This window comes from Limulus polyphemus, unplaced genomic scaffold (genome assembly GCF_000517525.1).
Source record: "Limulus polyphemus unplaced genomic scaffold, Limulus_polyphemus-2.1.2 Scaffold372, whole genome shotgun sequence".
Classification (NCBI taxonomy): domain Eukaryota; kingdom Metazoa; phylum Arthropoda; class Merostomata; order Xiphosura; family Limulidae; genus Limulus; species Limulus polyphemus.
This window is the reverse complement of record NW_013665982.1, coordinates 427,950-444,561: the sequence shown is the minus strand read 5'-3', so window position 1 is coordinate 444,561 and position 16,612 is coordinate 427,950. Positions and strand designations below refer to the sequence as shown.

The 16,612-nt window shown below is 30.9% G+C and overlaps 1 protein-coding gene across 2 annotated transcripts; it reads right to left on the bottom strand.

The window, feature by feature from the left end:
• Positions 1-2,500: 2,500 nt before the first annotated feature.
• LOC106457779 (L-xylulose reductase-like) lies at positions 2,501-12,789 on the bottom strand. Of its 2 annotated transcripts, none has more exons than XM_022383803.1 (8): positions 12,710-12,789; positions 11,345-11,443; positions 10,109-10,206; positions 9,464-9,618; positions 8,045-8,087; positions 5,872-6,036; positions 5,050-5,167; positions 2,501-4,224 (listed from the first exon to the last, which is right to left on the bottom strand). In XM_022383803.1, exons 2-8 carry the CDS (start codon positions 11,394-11,396, stop codon positions 4,121-4,123), a joined length of 735 nt encoding a protein of 244 aa, XP_022239511.1. In that variant the 5' UTR covers positions 11,397-11,443; positions 12,710-12,789; the 3' UTR covers positions 2,501-4,120. The 2 variants fall into 2 exon arrangements, with proteins under 2 accessions (XP_022239511.1, XP_013772677.1); XM_013917223.2 differs by having other exon boundaries at positions 4,085-4,224; positions 11,345-11,440; positions 12,710-12,732.
• Between the last annotated feature and the right edge of the window lie 3,823 nt (positions 12,790-16,612).

Genomic DNA, 16,612 nt, shown 5'->3' with positions numbered 1-16,612 from the left:
ACTAAATATAAGAGTTATTGGAACCCAAATATGACAAGAATCACTACAGCACAATTGTTACTTTTAGAAGGTTCATTAGAACACAGATATTACTAGTTGTAAAAGTCATGACTATTGACATAAAATCACTCTTCGTCAAATTTCCACAAACGATTCTTATTCGAGAATACCGTTTCTTTGTTAAAATCACGCTATATATAATTCATGATTATAATTGTTGATATACGCGGTATTGTAATTTCTGTCTATTTTCCAAGTTTTTTATAAATTGCTTGATGTTGTTTGTTATTAAGCACAAAGCTACACAAAAGGCTATGTTGTTACAAACAAGAGAAATACATTTTTTTCATACTTCATAAAACAAAGAGATTAATGATACGTTCTTGTATCTGTAGCACGTGTATGTGCCAGCAAATTAGTGTTCAGGAAATTTATTCAAAGAATATTTTTCTTTTCTTAATTATTTTAATTAAATTGCAATATTCAAGCAACACTAACTAGATGAATATTTGGTTTGAGGGATTCAATATCAAAACTAGACAGATTCGTCATTTTTTTATATATTTTGGAGCATTGAAAATATAATTTGTTTAAAAAAAGTTTGAAATTTTAACTAATACATTTATTTGAATTAAAAAAAGTGTCGATATTAGGCGTAATCGGTTTAAATACGACAAACAATTTTACGCACTGTAAGCATTACAATTTCTTAATTTTTAATGAGTGTTTCTATAACTTGCCATCACACTGCGTAATCGGATCGTGAATAAAAACTTTCTTTGTTCAACAAAACAATTTGAAACTTTTGAATGTAATATTGCTTATTTATTGTACACTTACATTTGTCCCGTTCCACGATAAGTTCGACTGTTTGTTGTAAAGCACAAAGCAACACAATGGACTCTCTGTGCTGTGCTCATCACGACTATCGAAACCCGGTTTTGTGCGGCGTTAGCTCGCAGACGTACCGCTGAGCCACTGAGGGCCCACGATAAGCTTATGGGCTTATAATGCTAAAATCTGGGATTCGAACCGTATAGGGGGAACATGCAGGTTGCCCATTAGGTAGCTTTATGCTTATATAAACTATTACCTCTATCCGGTTTAATAATACTTTGATGTTACACTGAATTTAAGTTTTATAAATTTTAATAAAATTCAGACAAACTTTTAGTTCATGCCACATATGAACTTGGAATAAGAAAACAAAAGCCTCATAGCCCAAACGTTTTCGTTTTTATTTCGCGATTTATATATATATTTCTGATCATATATACATGCTTTATTAGTATATGTTTGATGGTTTGTTTGTTATTAGGTGAAAGCTTTACAATGGGCTATCAGTGATGTGCCCATCGTAAATATAAAAACCCGATTTTTAGCGTTATAAGCCCTCAGACTTACCGCTAGGCCATCGAGTAGCTTTTAGCACTAGAAAACTTGAAATAAAAACACCAAAAATTTCATTTATGTTTACATTTCCTTCATCAAATTAATTTATAATTACAGTTTTAATAACAGATATTATTAATAATTCTGGAACTAAAGGTGATGGTTGGAATTGGCTAAAGTGAATATTCACTAGAATTGGTGGTTATAATGACACAAAGTAATTATAAACTAAAAATAATAACTGGATCAAGTCTCGAAATCATTAATGCCATTCAATTAATGAAGGGACTTTCAACCATGAAGAAAAAATGCAAATAAATTCAGTCTTTTGTGCTAGAATAAAAATCAGTTTACTTAACATGAGAATAAAGATATAGAAATACACATATGCTTATATTAATAAATGTAGTGAAGAACAAGAAATTTTCCAAATAACTTTAGATAACAAAAAAAGTAAGGGTCCTAGTAATTTTTTTACTTACTTGTGTGTGTATATATATATATATATAATAAAACAAAACAAGGTAATTAGAAACACTCGTTATAAACGTTGTATAATATAAAGTTAAAATACACCAGTTACATATTGTCATGAATTGTAAATAAACAATTTTTAGTTAAGAGCAATATCTTCTTAAACTGTTTAACTAAACACTTTAATAGAATTTTACATAAAAAAGACTATTCTGATATTCTGAAACCATATGAAAAAAAATCATAGAAAATCTACATTTGATACATAATGATTTAATGTCTTGGTCACAGAAAATTGTTAATTAAACTACACTTCTGTTATAAATCTTTTTTTATGAATATTACAGTGGCCACTTGAGACCAGTATAATACCTGTAATGATATTGATGATTTGAATCTTAATTGATATCATTAACTAAAAATATGGATTATGTTATTTTTTGTTTTGCTTTCTACAAAGTATACAGGAACTAGTCAAATACCAAAAACTTGATACCACTACCTAAGTATTATGTAAGTCATTAAAGTATGCGTGTTGTAATACTACAACAGGTGAATTACCTTAGCTGTTTTGAAGAACCTTCACAAATCAGAAAACTGTCCACAATTGTTTTCCAGTGCTGAATGTAGTTCTAATTGCACTTTGGTATCATAAGAATAGGTATCATCAAAATAGGTTAAAACATGTTTATTGCATATGCAGTTCCTATAAAATTTAAGTGTAACATTTTGTAATTGCATAAAATGAAATAAACAATACTCCAAAAATTGGTTTTAAAAAATCATTTTGATGCTATAACATTACATGAAAATTATTTAAAAACTTTACAGTAGAAAATTATTTTGTTAAATTTTAACAACAAATACTCATAGTAGGCATTGCACCTATACATGTATTATTTTTTAAATATTTATTTTTCTCTTCTTTATATTTATACACAATGGACAGACATCATTTTTCCAAGTTATATTATTCTTCTAGTAGAACATGTCAAAATTTTAGAAAATATTGAGTTGTGCTATTTCAAACCATGATAAAAAAATTAAGGACTATTGAATTCATATTGCAAAAGTTGTTTACAAAATTTCCTTGTAAACAATATTTTCAGTATTTGCACCTTCAAGGACAAATTTTTAACCAACTGAATGACCGTACCCTATATAGAGCTACTTAGAACTGACCATGAGAAAACAAACTAGTTCAGCTAAGTGCAACCCGATGCACAGACATCCGTTTTCCCAAACTATATTATTGTAAGATACTTATAAGTAATTTGATATCAGTTAAAATACATTTATATGCAGATAAGCATTAAAAATATTTCTTTATATTTCCCAGACATTTGTAAACACACATACCACAGCTTGTAAGGGAGTCACTTTAGCCTGTTAAGTATAGTGACACAACTATATTTAACATAATGATTCATCTGAAGAAGTAAAAGCTGAAGATACATATGATTCAATATGACCATTCTGCATTAAATTAATTATCATTAAAATAATGGCATATCACCCTTAATATTTCTACTGTTAAAAATTTAACTCGGTGCTACCTAACATAACAGCAAGAAAAGGAGTCTACTTTACAGGTGAAGTGAGAAAGCTCAAGACTTCTGCCAAATTCTGTCCTTACAAATCAATATAGTGAAAATAAATACTTGCAGCATTTGATATGAGTTAATTTAGGTGATTGAAAGAAACTGCCTGTCTGTTTGTAGATTTCAATCTCATTCAGGTTTGGTTCTCATTTATTCAAATTCATTTGTAACATTAAAAAAAAAAAAGATACACCATTCTTGATATTTCTATAGTTGTATACTACATAAAACCGAAACAGCATATTGGCACAATTTGGCATTCTTTTTTTTTATTCACACATATATTAACATTACATGATTTGTCTATGTTTTATACTTCTTTGATAACCTGTGAGAGTCAGTTATCTTTGCTGGATCATACAAACTACTGTATCCAGAATCAGGTAAGCAATGCTTTTACCATTATGTTGGTTTGTTTTCAACATTACAACCACATATATTGCACTCAAAGACATAAGAAAAGATAGAAAATATGCATTGTACAGATTTGTTTCTTTCTATTAATTTGCAATGCTTCAGACATTTGATACACTGGCATTTTAATATATCAGAATTATATGTATTATAATGAATAACTTAGTAAGTCTTTAAAAGCACATTTAAAAGTAAAGCTCTTGAATACCAGCTACTTGATGTAACTATTACTATATATATCAACATGCTGTATATCCACCATCAACTGGAAGAATGGCCCCAGTGATCATATCAGCCTTGTCACTCAGCAGATACAAAACAGGATAAACAACATCCTTTGGTTCTGTCAAATAAAACATTAAATTTTGATTGCAGTGAAAAAAAAAACAATGTTGTGAATAGCACTGCATAGTACTTAAATAACATGAACTCAGTCAAACATAAAAATTAGTATTAATGTGAGATATGATACACAAGTCACTAGCAAAATGATACATTATGAAAGAAAATATTTATACCTTCTGCCCTTTCTTATGTACATACAAGGCACAGTATTGGTTGAAAAGCACTTAACACATTGTGTCAGATAACACTGATAACAATTAATGTCTTTAAGAAATGCAGTCAGTGGTAGTATTAATGACTGTTTGTTTAATAAACAATTATATTCTGATATGTTTTACCATTAATTACAGTATTACCTTATTTATCTTTTAATATTTTATATATTATGGTTTATATTATTCATATCATTTACTCAGTTATTTTTTCTGAGTAACTTTAAATTTTTATATTAATTAAAGCTAGTTAAAAAAAAGGTGAGAATTCATGCCAACTTGTATAGTTTCTTTACAACCATCAAAATCAGGCTTTCCAAAAATTCTACTAATACAAAGTTATCTTTTCATAATCTTGCTTTATATTAAGCTTTCATTTGGAGTGTATATAAAGAATGCACATGGTTAGGGGTTTTCTCCTTTTTATTATTTTTTATGATTCTGTGTTGTTTTGTTTTTAAGTAAACAAGGGAGTATACCAGAGAAAACAAAACCTATTTCTATCCATAGATTCATCTAATTTCTTCAAACCAAACCAACTTCAGATATCTCAAAATACACACACACAAAATGAGGCTTGTATTTATATCAAGAAAAATATGCAAACTTACCACAGAAACGACCCAAAGGCATCTTAGCCTTCATTTCAGCAACTTTCACTGGATCACTCCAGGCAACCTTAGCCATTTCAGTCATCACAACAGTTGGACTGACTGAATTAACCCTAATCTAAAACAGGTAAAAGTATTTTGCTCTCAGTAAATTTGAGAAAAACTGACTTATCAATTTCAGCTGGTTAATTTTTTTAGGGGATCATTTTAGTATATATGATATTTTAAAGCTAAATCCACGTGATAAAATTTACTACACTAAAACACCAGGATATGATCAAGTGATTCTCTGTTATATGAATGTTCTATTATGCAATTAGACTACTTTGGAATGTAGCATATGAACTAATTATATAGACAGTGCTGTCAAGTGTAAAATTTAACAACCATTTCATCATGAAAAAATGAGATAACACTCTGTCAAGACTCTCTTCAGCTACATCACCAGACATCCTCTCAAAATAAAACAAACAAGTAAAACATTTTTTTATATTCATAATATTAAATCTATTGTTTTAAGAACCTTACAAGCATTTTAAATATAAATTTACAAATAAACTGCAGTTTATGAGTTGATGTGTCAGTGATATTTTAGAAACAGAACATTAGGGCACTCTTTTTAACACCTGATAATTCACTTTAACACAGAACAAATGTCACTATCCCTCTATAATTTCACGATCTTTCAAAACTTTCTCATGTATTTTTAGAATTAATAGATCTACTACAGAACATATACAAAAAGAGAAAAACCATTCCAAATACTTGCATAGAAGCTAAAACCAGAATCATTTTAAATAATATATAAAATACTGATATTACCTGATAAGGCCCAAGTTCCAGAGCCATGCAACGAGTGAGTTGATCTAAAGCTCCTTTAGTTGCACAATAAACACAGTGATCCAACAGAGCAACCATTCCTGCCTGACTTGAAATGTTTACTATTGCTCCTCCTCTGCCTTGTTTCTTCATGATCCCACTGACAATCTAACAAAGGATAGGAACATCAGAAATACAGAAGATCTGTGGGTTTTAATAAACGTTTAATTTTTACAAAAACTAAAAGTAAGCAACTCTCATATTGTTTTTAAATTAACTGTAAACAAGTTTTAAACAGGAATAAGCTAAGATTCTAAAGACACACAAATAAGAAGATAACCATTTAAGCTTTCATGAACAATGTGCAAAATCTGGCCAGTCCCTGCACTGACAATACTCCAAAGTGATTATCACAAATGGGCATCATACACAAGTCAGAAAACAAACATGGGCTAAGCATATGTTCATCACATAGGAATTAATACGCTTAATCTCTAGTAAATAAACTTAGTATTATGAACATTTTTTAATCTCCAAGTCTAAGTTCAAGGGCAGTCCAGTTCAATCTACATTTTGATCAACATATGTTACTGGGTTATACTAGTTTTGGAGAGTTCCACTCCTCATCAGTAACCCTGAACACAAGTTAACTAAAGAGAGATAAGCTGGACCTATATCATAGTGAAAAGTATCAAACATACTGTTGGTGTGAACATGCTTTGTAGTCACTATGAAAAAAATTATATTTATGTGAAATTTAGAGGGGATTAGAAAAATATGTTAAGTTGAATTAGGAGAAATATTTAGTTAAATATGATGACTGACACTCATATAAAGCAATAAAGATACTTTGAAATAAAATGTTTGTTAGTAATATGTACAATTATTAAAATATACTTACTACTTTAAGACTATAAATCTTCCTTGCCTAATAAAAATAGGCAAGTTATCATCTGTCTAGAGATGTAAATGCTGATGATGATGTCTTAACCTTACATCTGGTAGTCTTCTGAAATTTTATTATAAAAAACCTTAATGTTACCTAAACAATTATCTGTTCAATCAACTTACATGAAACCACCAGTTATTTAACCAGGTTAAAGCTGACATCATCATCAGATTGACATCTCGAGATGACAGGAAACAGAATAAATACTTTAATTTTAGTGATATTTGTAAAATTGAGATATTAGGCTAGCTAAGTTGCTATTGATTCATGAGGAAAAGCTCCATTAAAGTTGGAAAGAAAATATTAGTGAATAATTGTCGAACATTCAAGATATTTGTTAATTTACAAAATTGCTAAGTTAAAAAAAAAGTGCATTAATAACCATTACAAATAATTAGATAAGTTGATATTAAAAACTAGTCTAGCATTTAAAATTAGAATTTACAGTACCTAAATCTTTGGTATTTACATAAATATGAATAAATAACCACAAAAATAAACTTATTACAGACAATTTTGGAAAAAGATGAATAGGGCTAATCCAAATTACCTAAGGTAACTATGTATTCCACAGCTTTTGGAACATTGTGCCTATGCATCATTGCTTTATGATCAACTGATCTTGCCTTTAATTAAGTAGCATTCCTGGACTCTCTGTTTGTGACCATATACATACAGATACTGCACTAACCACATGTGCAACTAAAACAAAGTACAAGTCTCAAGTGTGCAGAAAAGAAAAGAAGGATCATCAGGTAGTACGTGGCTCCCAACCATTTTTTTTTTAACTCCACTGATCAACAAAATATTTGTAGAAAGCTTATTGTCTTTTGGAAGTTATATAGTACATGACCTATAGACAGAATCTAGCTAGTTTTATACAGGGTTTGAAAAAGATGTTCGAAAGATTTAGAATTTTAAAAATATGAATATTTATATCAGAAGAGCTATACATTCATTAAAGGATGTTTTAGTGGAACAATGGTTGGAAACCACTGATGTAGTAGATTCGAGACATGACTGGTCTCAAACACAATGGACACATATCAACTCAATACTTTATATGCTAGTGTCTGTACAAAGATGATGGGTTTATACGAACAATATAGATTGTGCCCTTGGTATATTTAAAGGTGCACATTAACCTAAATCCTCATGCAAAATAAAAACACCTATTCCTATTTTTGTACTTTTAAGGAGAAGACCTGATTTTACATAACTACATACCTGAGTTACATTGATTACTGCTCTTACATTGACTGAAAATGTCCTGAAATAAATTATAATCAACATGTCAGTGTATGTATTCAGGCAATATAAAATCAAATGGGAATTCAGCAATATGTTCTTTCAAGTAAATAAAAATTAAATTTCATATTATCGATTCTTTATTTATAGTTTTATGTAATTGTGAGCATAAAGGAAAATCTTTTACTTTTCAAAAGGCAATACAACTAAAAGGAAGGGCAATTCTATTATCAATGTGATAAAAACATTGTCTTAATATTCTTTAATTTTTTTCTCTGGAAAACTTAAAATTTTGTGGTCTAATTTTTTTTCTGAAAAGTGTAGTAAATACAGATATGTTTCTTAGGATCAATTAATTTTTATGCCCAATTAAAAAAAGGTGAGAATCATGCCAACTTATACAGTTTCTTTATAACCACTATAATTAGGCTTTACAAAAATTTTACTAATACAAAAATTATCTTTTGATAATCTTGCTTTATATTAAATTTTCATTTGCACTGTGTATAAAAAAAAAATTAAATTTTGCTAACTCTTTAGTTACTCTTAGTACTATATTCCACACATTGCAGGTTTTTGACTTCTGTCTATGTTTTTTAATAGAAAATTAAGATTTTTTTTAATATAAGGATGTGTAGAGCCAGCTCTAGGCAAAATTGTGGCCTATATGAACTTTGTATTTGGTGCCCACCTCCCTGCAGTGTCAATTTTGGCACCCTTTGGGGTGGGTTCCCTGTGCAGGGACACATATCACCCACCCCAAGGGCCAACCCTGAGGATGTGTAACTATATGTCAACTGGCCTGATTAGAGCTGGGCAATTAGGAGAATTTGATAATTTATTAATTATTGAGTTAATTAATCAATTACACTTAACTAATTAATTATTCTCCAATGAGACTAGGAGAGTTGGAAGAAGTGAAAACAGTAATAATTGGAAACACAAATTTTGATTAGTTGATTATTTTTGTGAGTTGTGACACTAATCAATTAATCATGAATTAATCTAAAATAATAATGAAAAATCATAATGGTAAAATTTGAATTACTTGGATTGTTGGAAGAATCAAAAATGGCAATAATTGGAAACACTGATTTTGATCAGTCCATTATTTTCATGACAGTTAATCATAATTTTGATTGATCAGTGATTTCATGCAACACAAATCGAGATAATTACTGCTGATAGGTAATCTATTAATTGCATAGCTCTAGTAATGATTTTACATTTTTTGAAAGAATGTGTCACAAAAGGTTAAAATTCATCAAGATCTAGTTTTTATGATATATCAAGTCCTGGTACCTAAGAAATTCAGGACATAAGTAAGAATTAACCAAGAAAATCAACCTAGTAAATCTGTTTTCTTATATACAAAATACATTTCTTTACTACAGTTACATGTCTACAGCATCAGCAGTGATATCTCCCAGAGACTGGCATTTTGATACTCCAGCATTATTAACCAAAAGGTCCACTGGTCCAATGTTTTTTAATGCTTCTTCAGTAGCTTCCCAATTGGATAAATCCACACAGATAGTTTGGATAGAAGGTACCTTTAACAGTAAAAAAGCCATTATTTGTACATCTATTAGAATAGTTCAGAATATTGAGAGGAAATTCAGAATAAATGATGAAGTGCTTTGTAATTTACTAAGAAAACTACCTTTATAAAATGAATTTTTGTAATATTTGTGGAGTTTCTTGATGGGTAGTAACAAGCTCTTGTAGTGACAGATGACAAATAGAAGTTATCAAAATGAATCAGTTTTTGCTATTATAGGCTGTTGCAACCTGTAAAGAAGCTTATCAGTGATTAGAGATACACAGCACAAACCTTCATTAAAGAACATTTTTATCTTTTGTTTTATGGTTTTATCCTTTCATAAATATACATCACTATTCAAATCTCTGTTCTAAATATTCAAAAATTTAAAATGTCAGCATGTTTCTAATGCCTTTACTGATGGTTAGGCTTTAAGTTCTATAATAGACTGCATGATTGCAAAAAAAATAAATTAATAACCTATTTCAAGATAATCTTACTTCAGATTTTAAGACTTCCAGGTGGGCTTTAGTCTTACTCACAGCTATCACTTCTGCTTGACATTCCACAAGTTTTTGAGTTATAGCTCGACCAATTCCTGACAAGTAATACAAACGATTCCTATATTTTAAGAAGCAGACTAATTTTTTAATCAAATACATGTACCACTGCAATGAATCTTCCAAGAAAATATAGCTTATAAAAATGACAATTGTACTAACATTATCTAAATAAGTATATTTGTATTTGTACTGCTACAAGCAATAGTCAAATTAATTTTCATGAAAAAGTAGCTTAACATTTTTCTAGTTTTCATATTAGCATGGATTATTAAAGAGTCAAAACAGCTAGAAACAAGATTCAGAAAAAAGAACAAAATACCACAACATTTCATCATGTTGACATGGCATCAATTGTGATTAGATTATTTAACATAGATCACAGTGATATACAAACTCTTTCAAGGATGAACTTGACATTTCATGTAAGTCACTAGCAGACTAAAACCAATTTCCATATTATAATATGTACATAAAGTAAACATTAGAATTTTATTATATACAAGTAAATTATGTAGGTAAAACTATTTGCAAAATGAATAATGTTATATTATTATAGTTTAGGAGGTGATCACTTTTGGCATACAGTAAGTTTTTTATGGTATTAATGAATCAATTAAACTGATTTAATTTTCAGTTCAACAGTAAAAATAAACTACAGGTAACTGCTGCATAATTTATATATGAATTTCTTTTTCTCACTGACTTATAAATTTTAGTGAAGAAAAGAAAGAATCCATGAATGATTTAGAAGCATAATTTATTAATAAATTTGCTACTTCCTCTGCAGCAGACTATAGTTTTTGCCAAATCACAGCTCTTCAGTACCACTTCGGAGGGCAAACCAAAGAGGTACAATATGTTTCCATATCATAGAGGATTGCAAACAATTTGTGGAATTTTATGTAAGGGACTTTACGTCAAATCTTACAAATCACTGTATAACTCATCAATCGGTCTACTTTGAAAATGATCTATGATTTGTGTTTATTACAGATACAGGTTTTTGTTTCTTTTGAACTGATGAAAATGAACATATATATGAATGATATACATACCACTGAATAGTATGTGTATTTGGTAATCGCTATTTTACTTATAATATGTTTTTATGTGACAAAATGTGTATTTATAAGGATACTTATTTTATCAGGAGCACTGTTTAGTGACACATACCTTGGCCTGCTCCAGTAACAAGTGCTTTCTTTCCAAGAAATGAAATTTCCATCTTATCTGTAGATATATTTTATTATGTTACAGTCAGACCACCTTCTGCTGAATGAAATAGTGCAATAAAATGCAGTCAATGAAGTAAATCTGTAAGCTCACATACAAAGTTTACAATATATATATAAAATGAACAGCCAAATTTACATGTGTACCATAAACTTTCAAAAGGGAAACATCCAAATATGTTTTCTTTATTTACATAAATATTGTCATTTGTATATAAAACTTACATGTATAAGAACAATTAATTAAAAGCACTAATTTTATATTCATGCTGTCTGCCAGTAATTATCAAAAGCATAAAGTATATAGACCTAATGTAACACGCCAGAGTTGACCAACTGGGTGGTGATCGTGCATAAAAACAAATATTCTCAGGTGTAACTTAGGGCAAGCAATAAGTGCAAGGTTAATATTTATCATGTGTACTTTTATGTAAAATTATAAAAAGAGAGCTGGTGATAATGTGAGAATCTTAGAAAATGAGCTAACTTACATCTTGAATAACTGGTTATATAGTAAACTAGCAAAGGTACCCTGAAATGCTGGGCTTAAAAACCAATGTAATAAATAATGTAGCATCATGCCTTCTCTTATTTTGAGCAGCAACACACAAACCACTCACATGATGCAAAGGTATCCATATTATATGTGGCATTAAACATCACCTTCGTTTGACATTGGCTTCATGGAGTTTGCTACTGACCTTATTACTCAGTTTAACCTTCATTTGTATTTGTGACACTGATTAAACCAGTTGTCGGATTGCTTATACATTTTAGATTTGACCTTTGGAAGGTCCATCCGAGTTCTGCCAAATTTCATCAAAATTGATTTAGTCAGTTCCTCACAACTTGTGATATCAGAGAAATATACAACTCTGCTCTATGTATATTTATATGTGTGTTACTAGATACAGTAATATGGTTGTTGTAATTAAGTCTCTTGTTGGCACCTACTTTGTGCAGAGTACAAAAAATAATAAGAAATTGCTGCAACTTAGAAGATGCTTAAACATTCTAAGTTAACTGTAAACATTTATGGCTTATATGTCTTTATCATAACAGGTAACACTTACAGGACTAAAGGTATACGAATTATTTAGGGTGGTTGTAATGTATAAAGCGTAACCCTGAGATTTAAAAAAAACTTTTCAATGAAGCCTACAAACAACTGTTTTTTTCCAAATAATTTTTATCAATAGATTTACATATTTTACATATATCAAAACAATTAGATTGACATGATTAAACCTACAGTTATCAACTGTAAGTTCAATTATTTCAATCTCATGCACAATATTATTCTTACCTTATTTAGGACAATCACAAAGTGGGTCTAACTTTATAAAATCACGTGCTTTTTAAGTTACTCGTGTAGACCAATTACGAAAACATTCACTACAGAGACGAGAGTAGAATTTAAATCAATACAATGTATATATATATATATATATTTAACAAACCAAGAGCAACAAATTTATTATTTTTTTATTATATAACTCTTGTAAGTCTTTCGTGACATTACTTTTGGGATGTTGTTTATCATATCAATTTGGTTAATGGCTTATGAGTTATTGATTTCAGAGGATACATTACATTACAGAGCTATCGGATAGGTCCACAAAATAACTTAAGAGATTCTCTGAAGATACCGATTACAGAGTAAAACTAAAACTCTTACTTGACTGATTCGATGTTAAAACAAATCAACCTGACTGTACACAAAAGTAGAACGAAATGCACAAACTTTATTTTAACAATGAAACACTGAGTGTACTCGAACTTCTTACTTACAACGGATGTCGCATTTACTGGATTACAGAACTTATTAGATGCTATGTTTCTTAGTTTCCAAACGACTATGCATTTACCCAGAGTAACATGTGTTATCCATATGACTGGCCATTCTCACTACTGTCTCTAAATATCACCTGAACAACCGTTAAAGGGCAATACTATTGACATTTTTACACAACGTTGTATTAAGAAATGTTATTTCCAGGTTGTATCAGTGTATGTATTGTTATAGCAAAGCCACATCGGGCTATCTGCTGTGTCCACTGAGGGGATTCGAACCCCTGATTTTAGTGTTGTAAATTCAAAGACTTGCCGTTGTCCCAATGGGAGACTGGTATCAGGTATTACCTACTTCGAGATCAACAAAAGTAATTTGAAATAAGATCGGCTTAATTTTCTTAACCACGTGTTAAGTGAAACCTGCAAATATTCAGAATAAGGATTAAGCTCAGAATAAATATCTAATGGTACAATAAGATAGAAATGTATGGTAGACTCAGTAAAACATTTCTTGTTTTCCCTATCTCAAGCTTGTCGCAAGCCAACAATTAATTTTAATTTCAAACAATAAATTTTAAATTTTCACGCTAGTTGAGAATTGCGTAAACACTTTCTGGCTTCCAAAAATACTTACACATCACATAAATGTGAAAAAGATACAAATATAAAGTACAAACATATCCTTAAACAATGAGTGCAATACATGATTATAAACTCTTTATCTAAAGAAAAATGCATTATATAATAATACATATAAACATAAACCCTTGAAGAAAGGAAAATGCAAAATTGAGCTTTTGACATAGAATATTACAAAATTTTAAAACATACCCTTTAACACCGATTTCACAAAAATAGCTAAAACATAAACCCATAAACAAAGGAAGTGCAAAATGAACCTTTTAACATGGAATAATACATAATTTAAAAAGTCTTTAACAAAGAAAAACGAAGTTTAAATATTTTAACAATAATAATCTACCCCTTTAGGAGGGGATAGCTAATATTATATGCATAAAACAAAATCCTGATAAATAAAGAATAATCAAAAGGCTAAACAGACAGCTCTAAAATAATGATACTCAAGTTGCAACTAGATCTTAATTAATCTATTACTAAAAATTAAGATCTCATTACTCACACTTTAGGAAAAGAACTACCCATAAAACATATGAGACAAAATACAAAGTAGACTTTTTAATAATGATGATTAAACTGCGCAACACTGAAACAAATGAAAAATGCAGTGGTACCTATATATCTACAGCATCTAATAAATCACTAAAAGAAATTAGAATATACAATATTTACATTCACTCAATTGCAAACAGGAAGTTCTGTCCCCTGCCTACACTATTTCAGGCCTGTTAGCAGATCCTCTAGGGCGACTGTTGTTTTTCCATTGGCCAAATTTCCCCCTTGATGGTGTTCTAAGCTTTGCCTTTTAGTGTCTAACAGTCAGCATGCACGTCTTTCTCTTCTAACCACGATGAAGTTGTTGCTCTCTGCTGCAGCTAGTGTTCCTGCTATTGTATAGGGCCCAGGCTTCAGCCCACTTTTCGGCCATTTCTTGACAATGCTGCTTCAATAAAAGGACCTTATGGAGTGTATGGTGGTCTGTTTTTGGCTTCAAGATGTAATGATGCCACTAGAGGTAAGCACACACATATATTGCTGTGTTATCTTGGTGATCTGACATTCCCCAATGAGGCATTGTATTAGTGGCTCCTGATACTGAGACATCCACCATTTCTATTTCTTTTCAGTGGTTGTGATTGTTAGCAATGGTGATTGGGTTGCTGGGGGGATGATATGGAGATATAGATTGGCTTATTCATTGACAGTTCCACCATTCTGTATGGTAAGGGCTGGGATGAAGGAGTATATATTTTCCTCAACCAAAGCACCTTAGCCTCTGGAGACTTCAACTCCAGCTAAACAATTTTTCTTGGCAAGGTTCTAAAAGTCCAGTGCATAAACCAGCAACACATTTTGATCCATGAGCTCGACTGAATGGAAGGTTAGGCCAGCTACAGACATCCTTGGCTCAGCCTAGAAGTCCAAGTTTTCACCAAACCAAAAGTCCCCATCATCATATCAATCATCCAGCGGAATTCTTGGAGATTGCAGTTCAAAAATGTGAAACAAAAATCATAAAAGCACTGGTTAAGATGAGATAGTCAAATTAATCCAGAACTTGACCTTAAATGTCAAAGGTCAGTATTAAAAATGTAAGGTTGATGAAATCCAATTGGTGTAGGTTGAAAGAGGTTCTTAACCTCTTAGTTATTATTATTACCCTCTCCTAAAACCTTAAGTATTACATGGCACTGATACACTAGACATTGTTCATAGCAAATCACAGAACACCACTTGTTTACATGAGTATATTGTGATTTCCTCTCCAATATATACTTTCTCAGGCCACTGTCCCCTAAGTCTATCTAGTTAACATTGGATAACTCTATTATAGAACTTGAAGTCACCTATTGCACAGGCAAACTGACTGATAAGCTCTGCAGAGCACTTATTCTAAGAATTCTGATGCCAGGACCGAGGTCAGCAACAACTACCTTTATTTTATTAGCAATCCTTCCTAGACATAGTCTGAGCATGAACTCTCCATTCACTTCTAGTTTATCTATATTCACCAGAATACAATTTGTGTAGATTGACCTGAGTGGTGGTTTTGCTTGGAACACCTGATATGCTGTGAAGTTTTCTATTGTTCTGGCCATTCCTGCCTCAAGTAGGATCTCTATCTCTTGCTCTTTTAGTCTGACAGTCATGTACCAAGATTAAAAAGCCAAGAATGTTTGTCTGACCACTACGCATTTCATTACAAGCTTTTAACTGTACTCCCTCAAGTCAGGGGTTAGTTCTGACCTCGGATCCTCTAGTTTCTTGGAGCTACAGCAGCAGTATTGTTGGCTCTTCTACATCTGTTGCACCAACAGTCAAAATTGATTCTATTGTCTACTTTGCTCCTTAGCAAGGTTGTTGCAGATCATTCAAATTGACTCAATACTCCATAGTTAAAGCATGATTTTACTCTTCCTTTCGTGGATCACGTTTAGATAGAGACCGTATGTGTTATGGTATTTAAGCCATGGGAGGACTGAACTACATCACTGCTGTGGCTACATCACAACATTGGCATGTATGTGTTGACGACTGAGTTTTAAGCTGGTACAAGTGAGTATCTGGATAAGATGGTCTGTCGAAGGTGAAGTAACTGCAGCTGCTGCTACAGGCTTCTTCTGCTTCTGGGACTGACTTGAAACTATTACTTCATATCGCGAAACTATTTCTTCAGTAAGAGATTGAAGATTAGAATGTTTCTTACATTCAAGTGTTGCTACATCATCTTGCTGGGTTGCACATCCATAAAATTATTTACAAAGGTATTCTTACA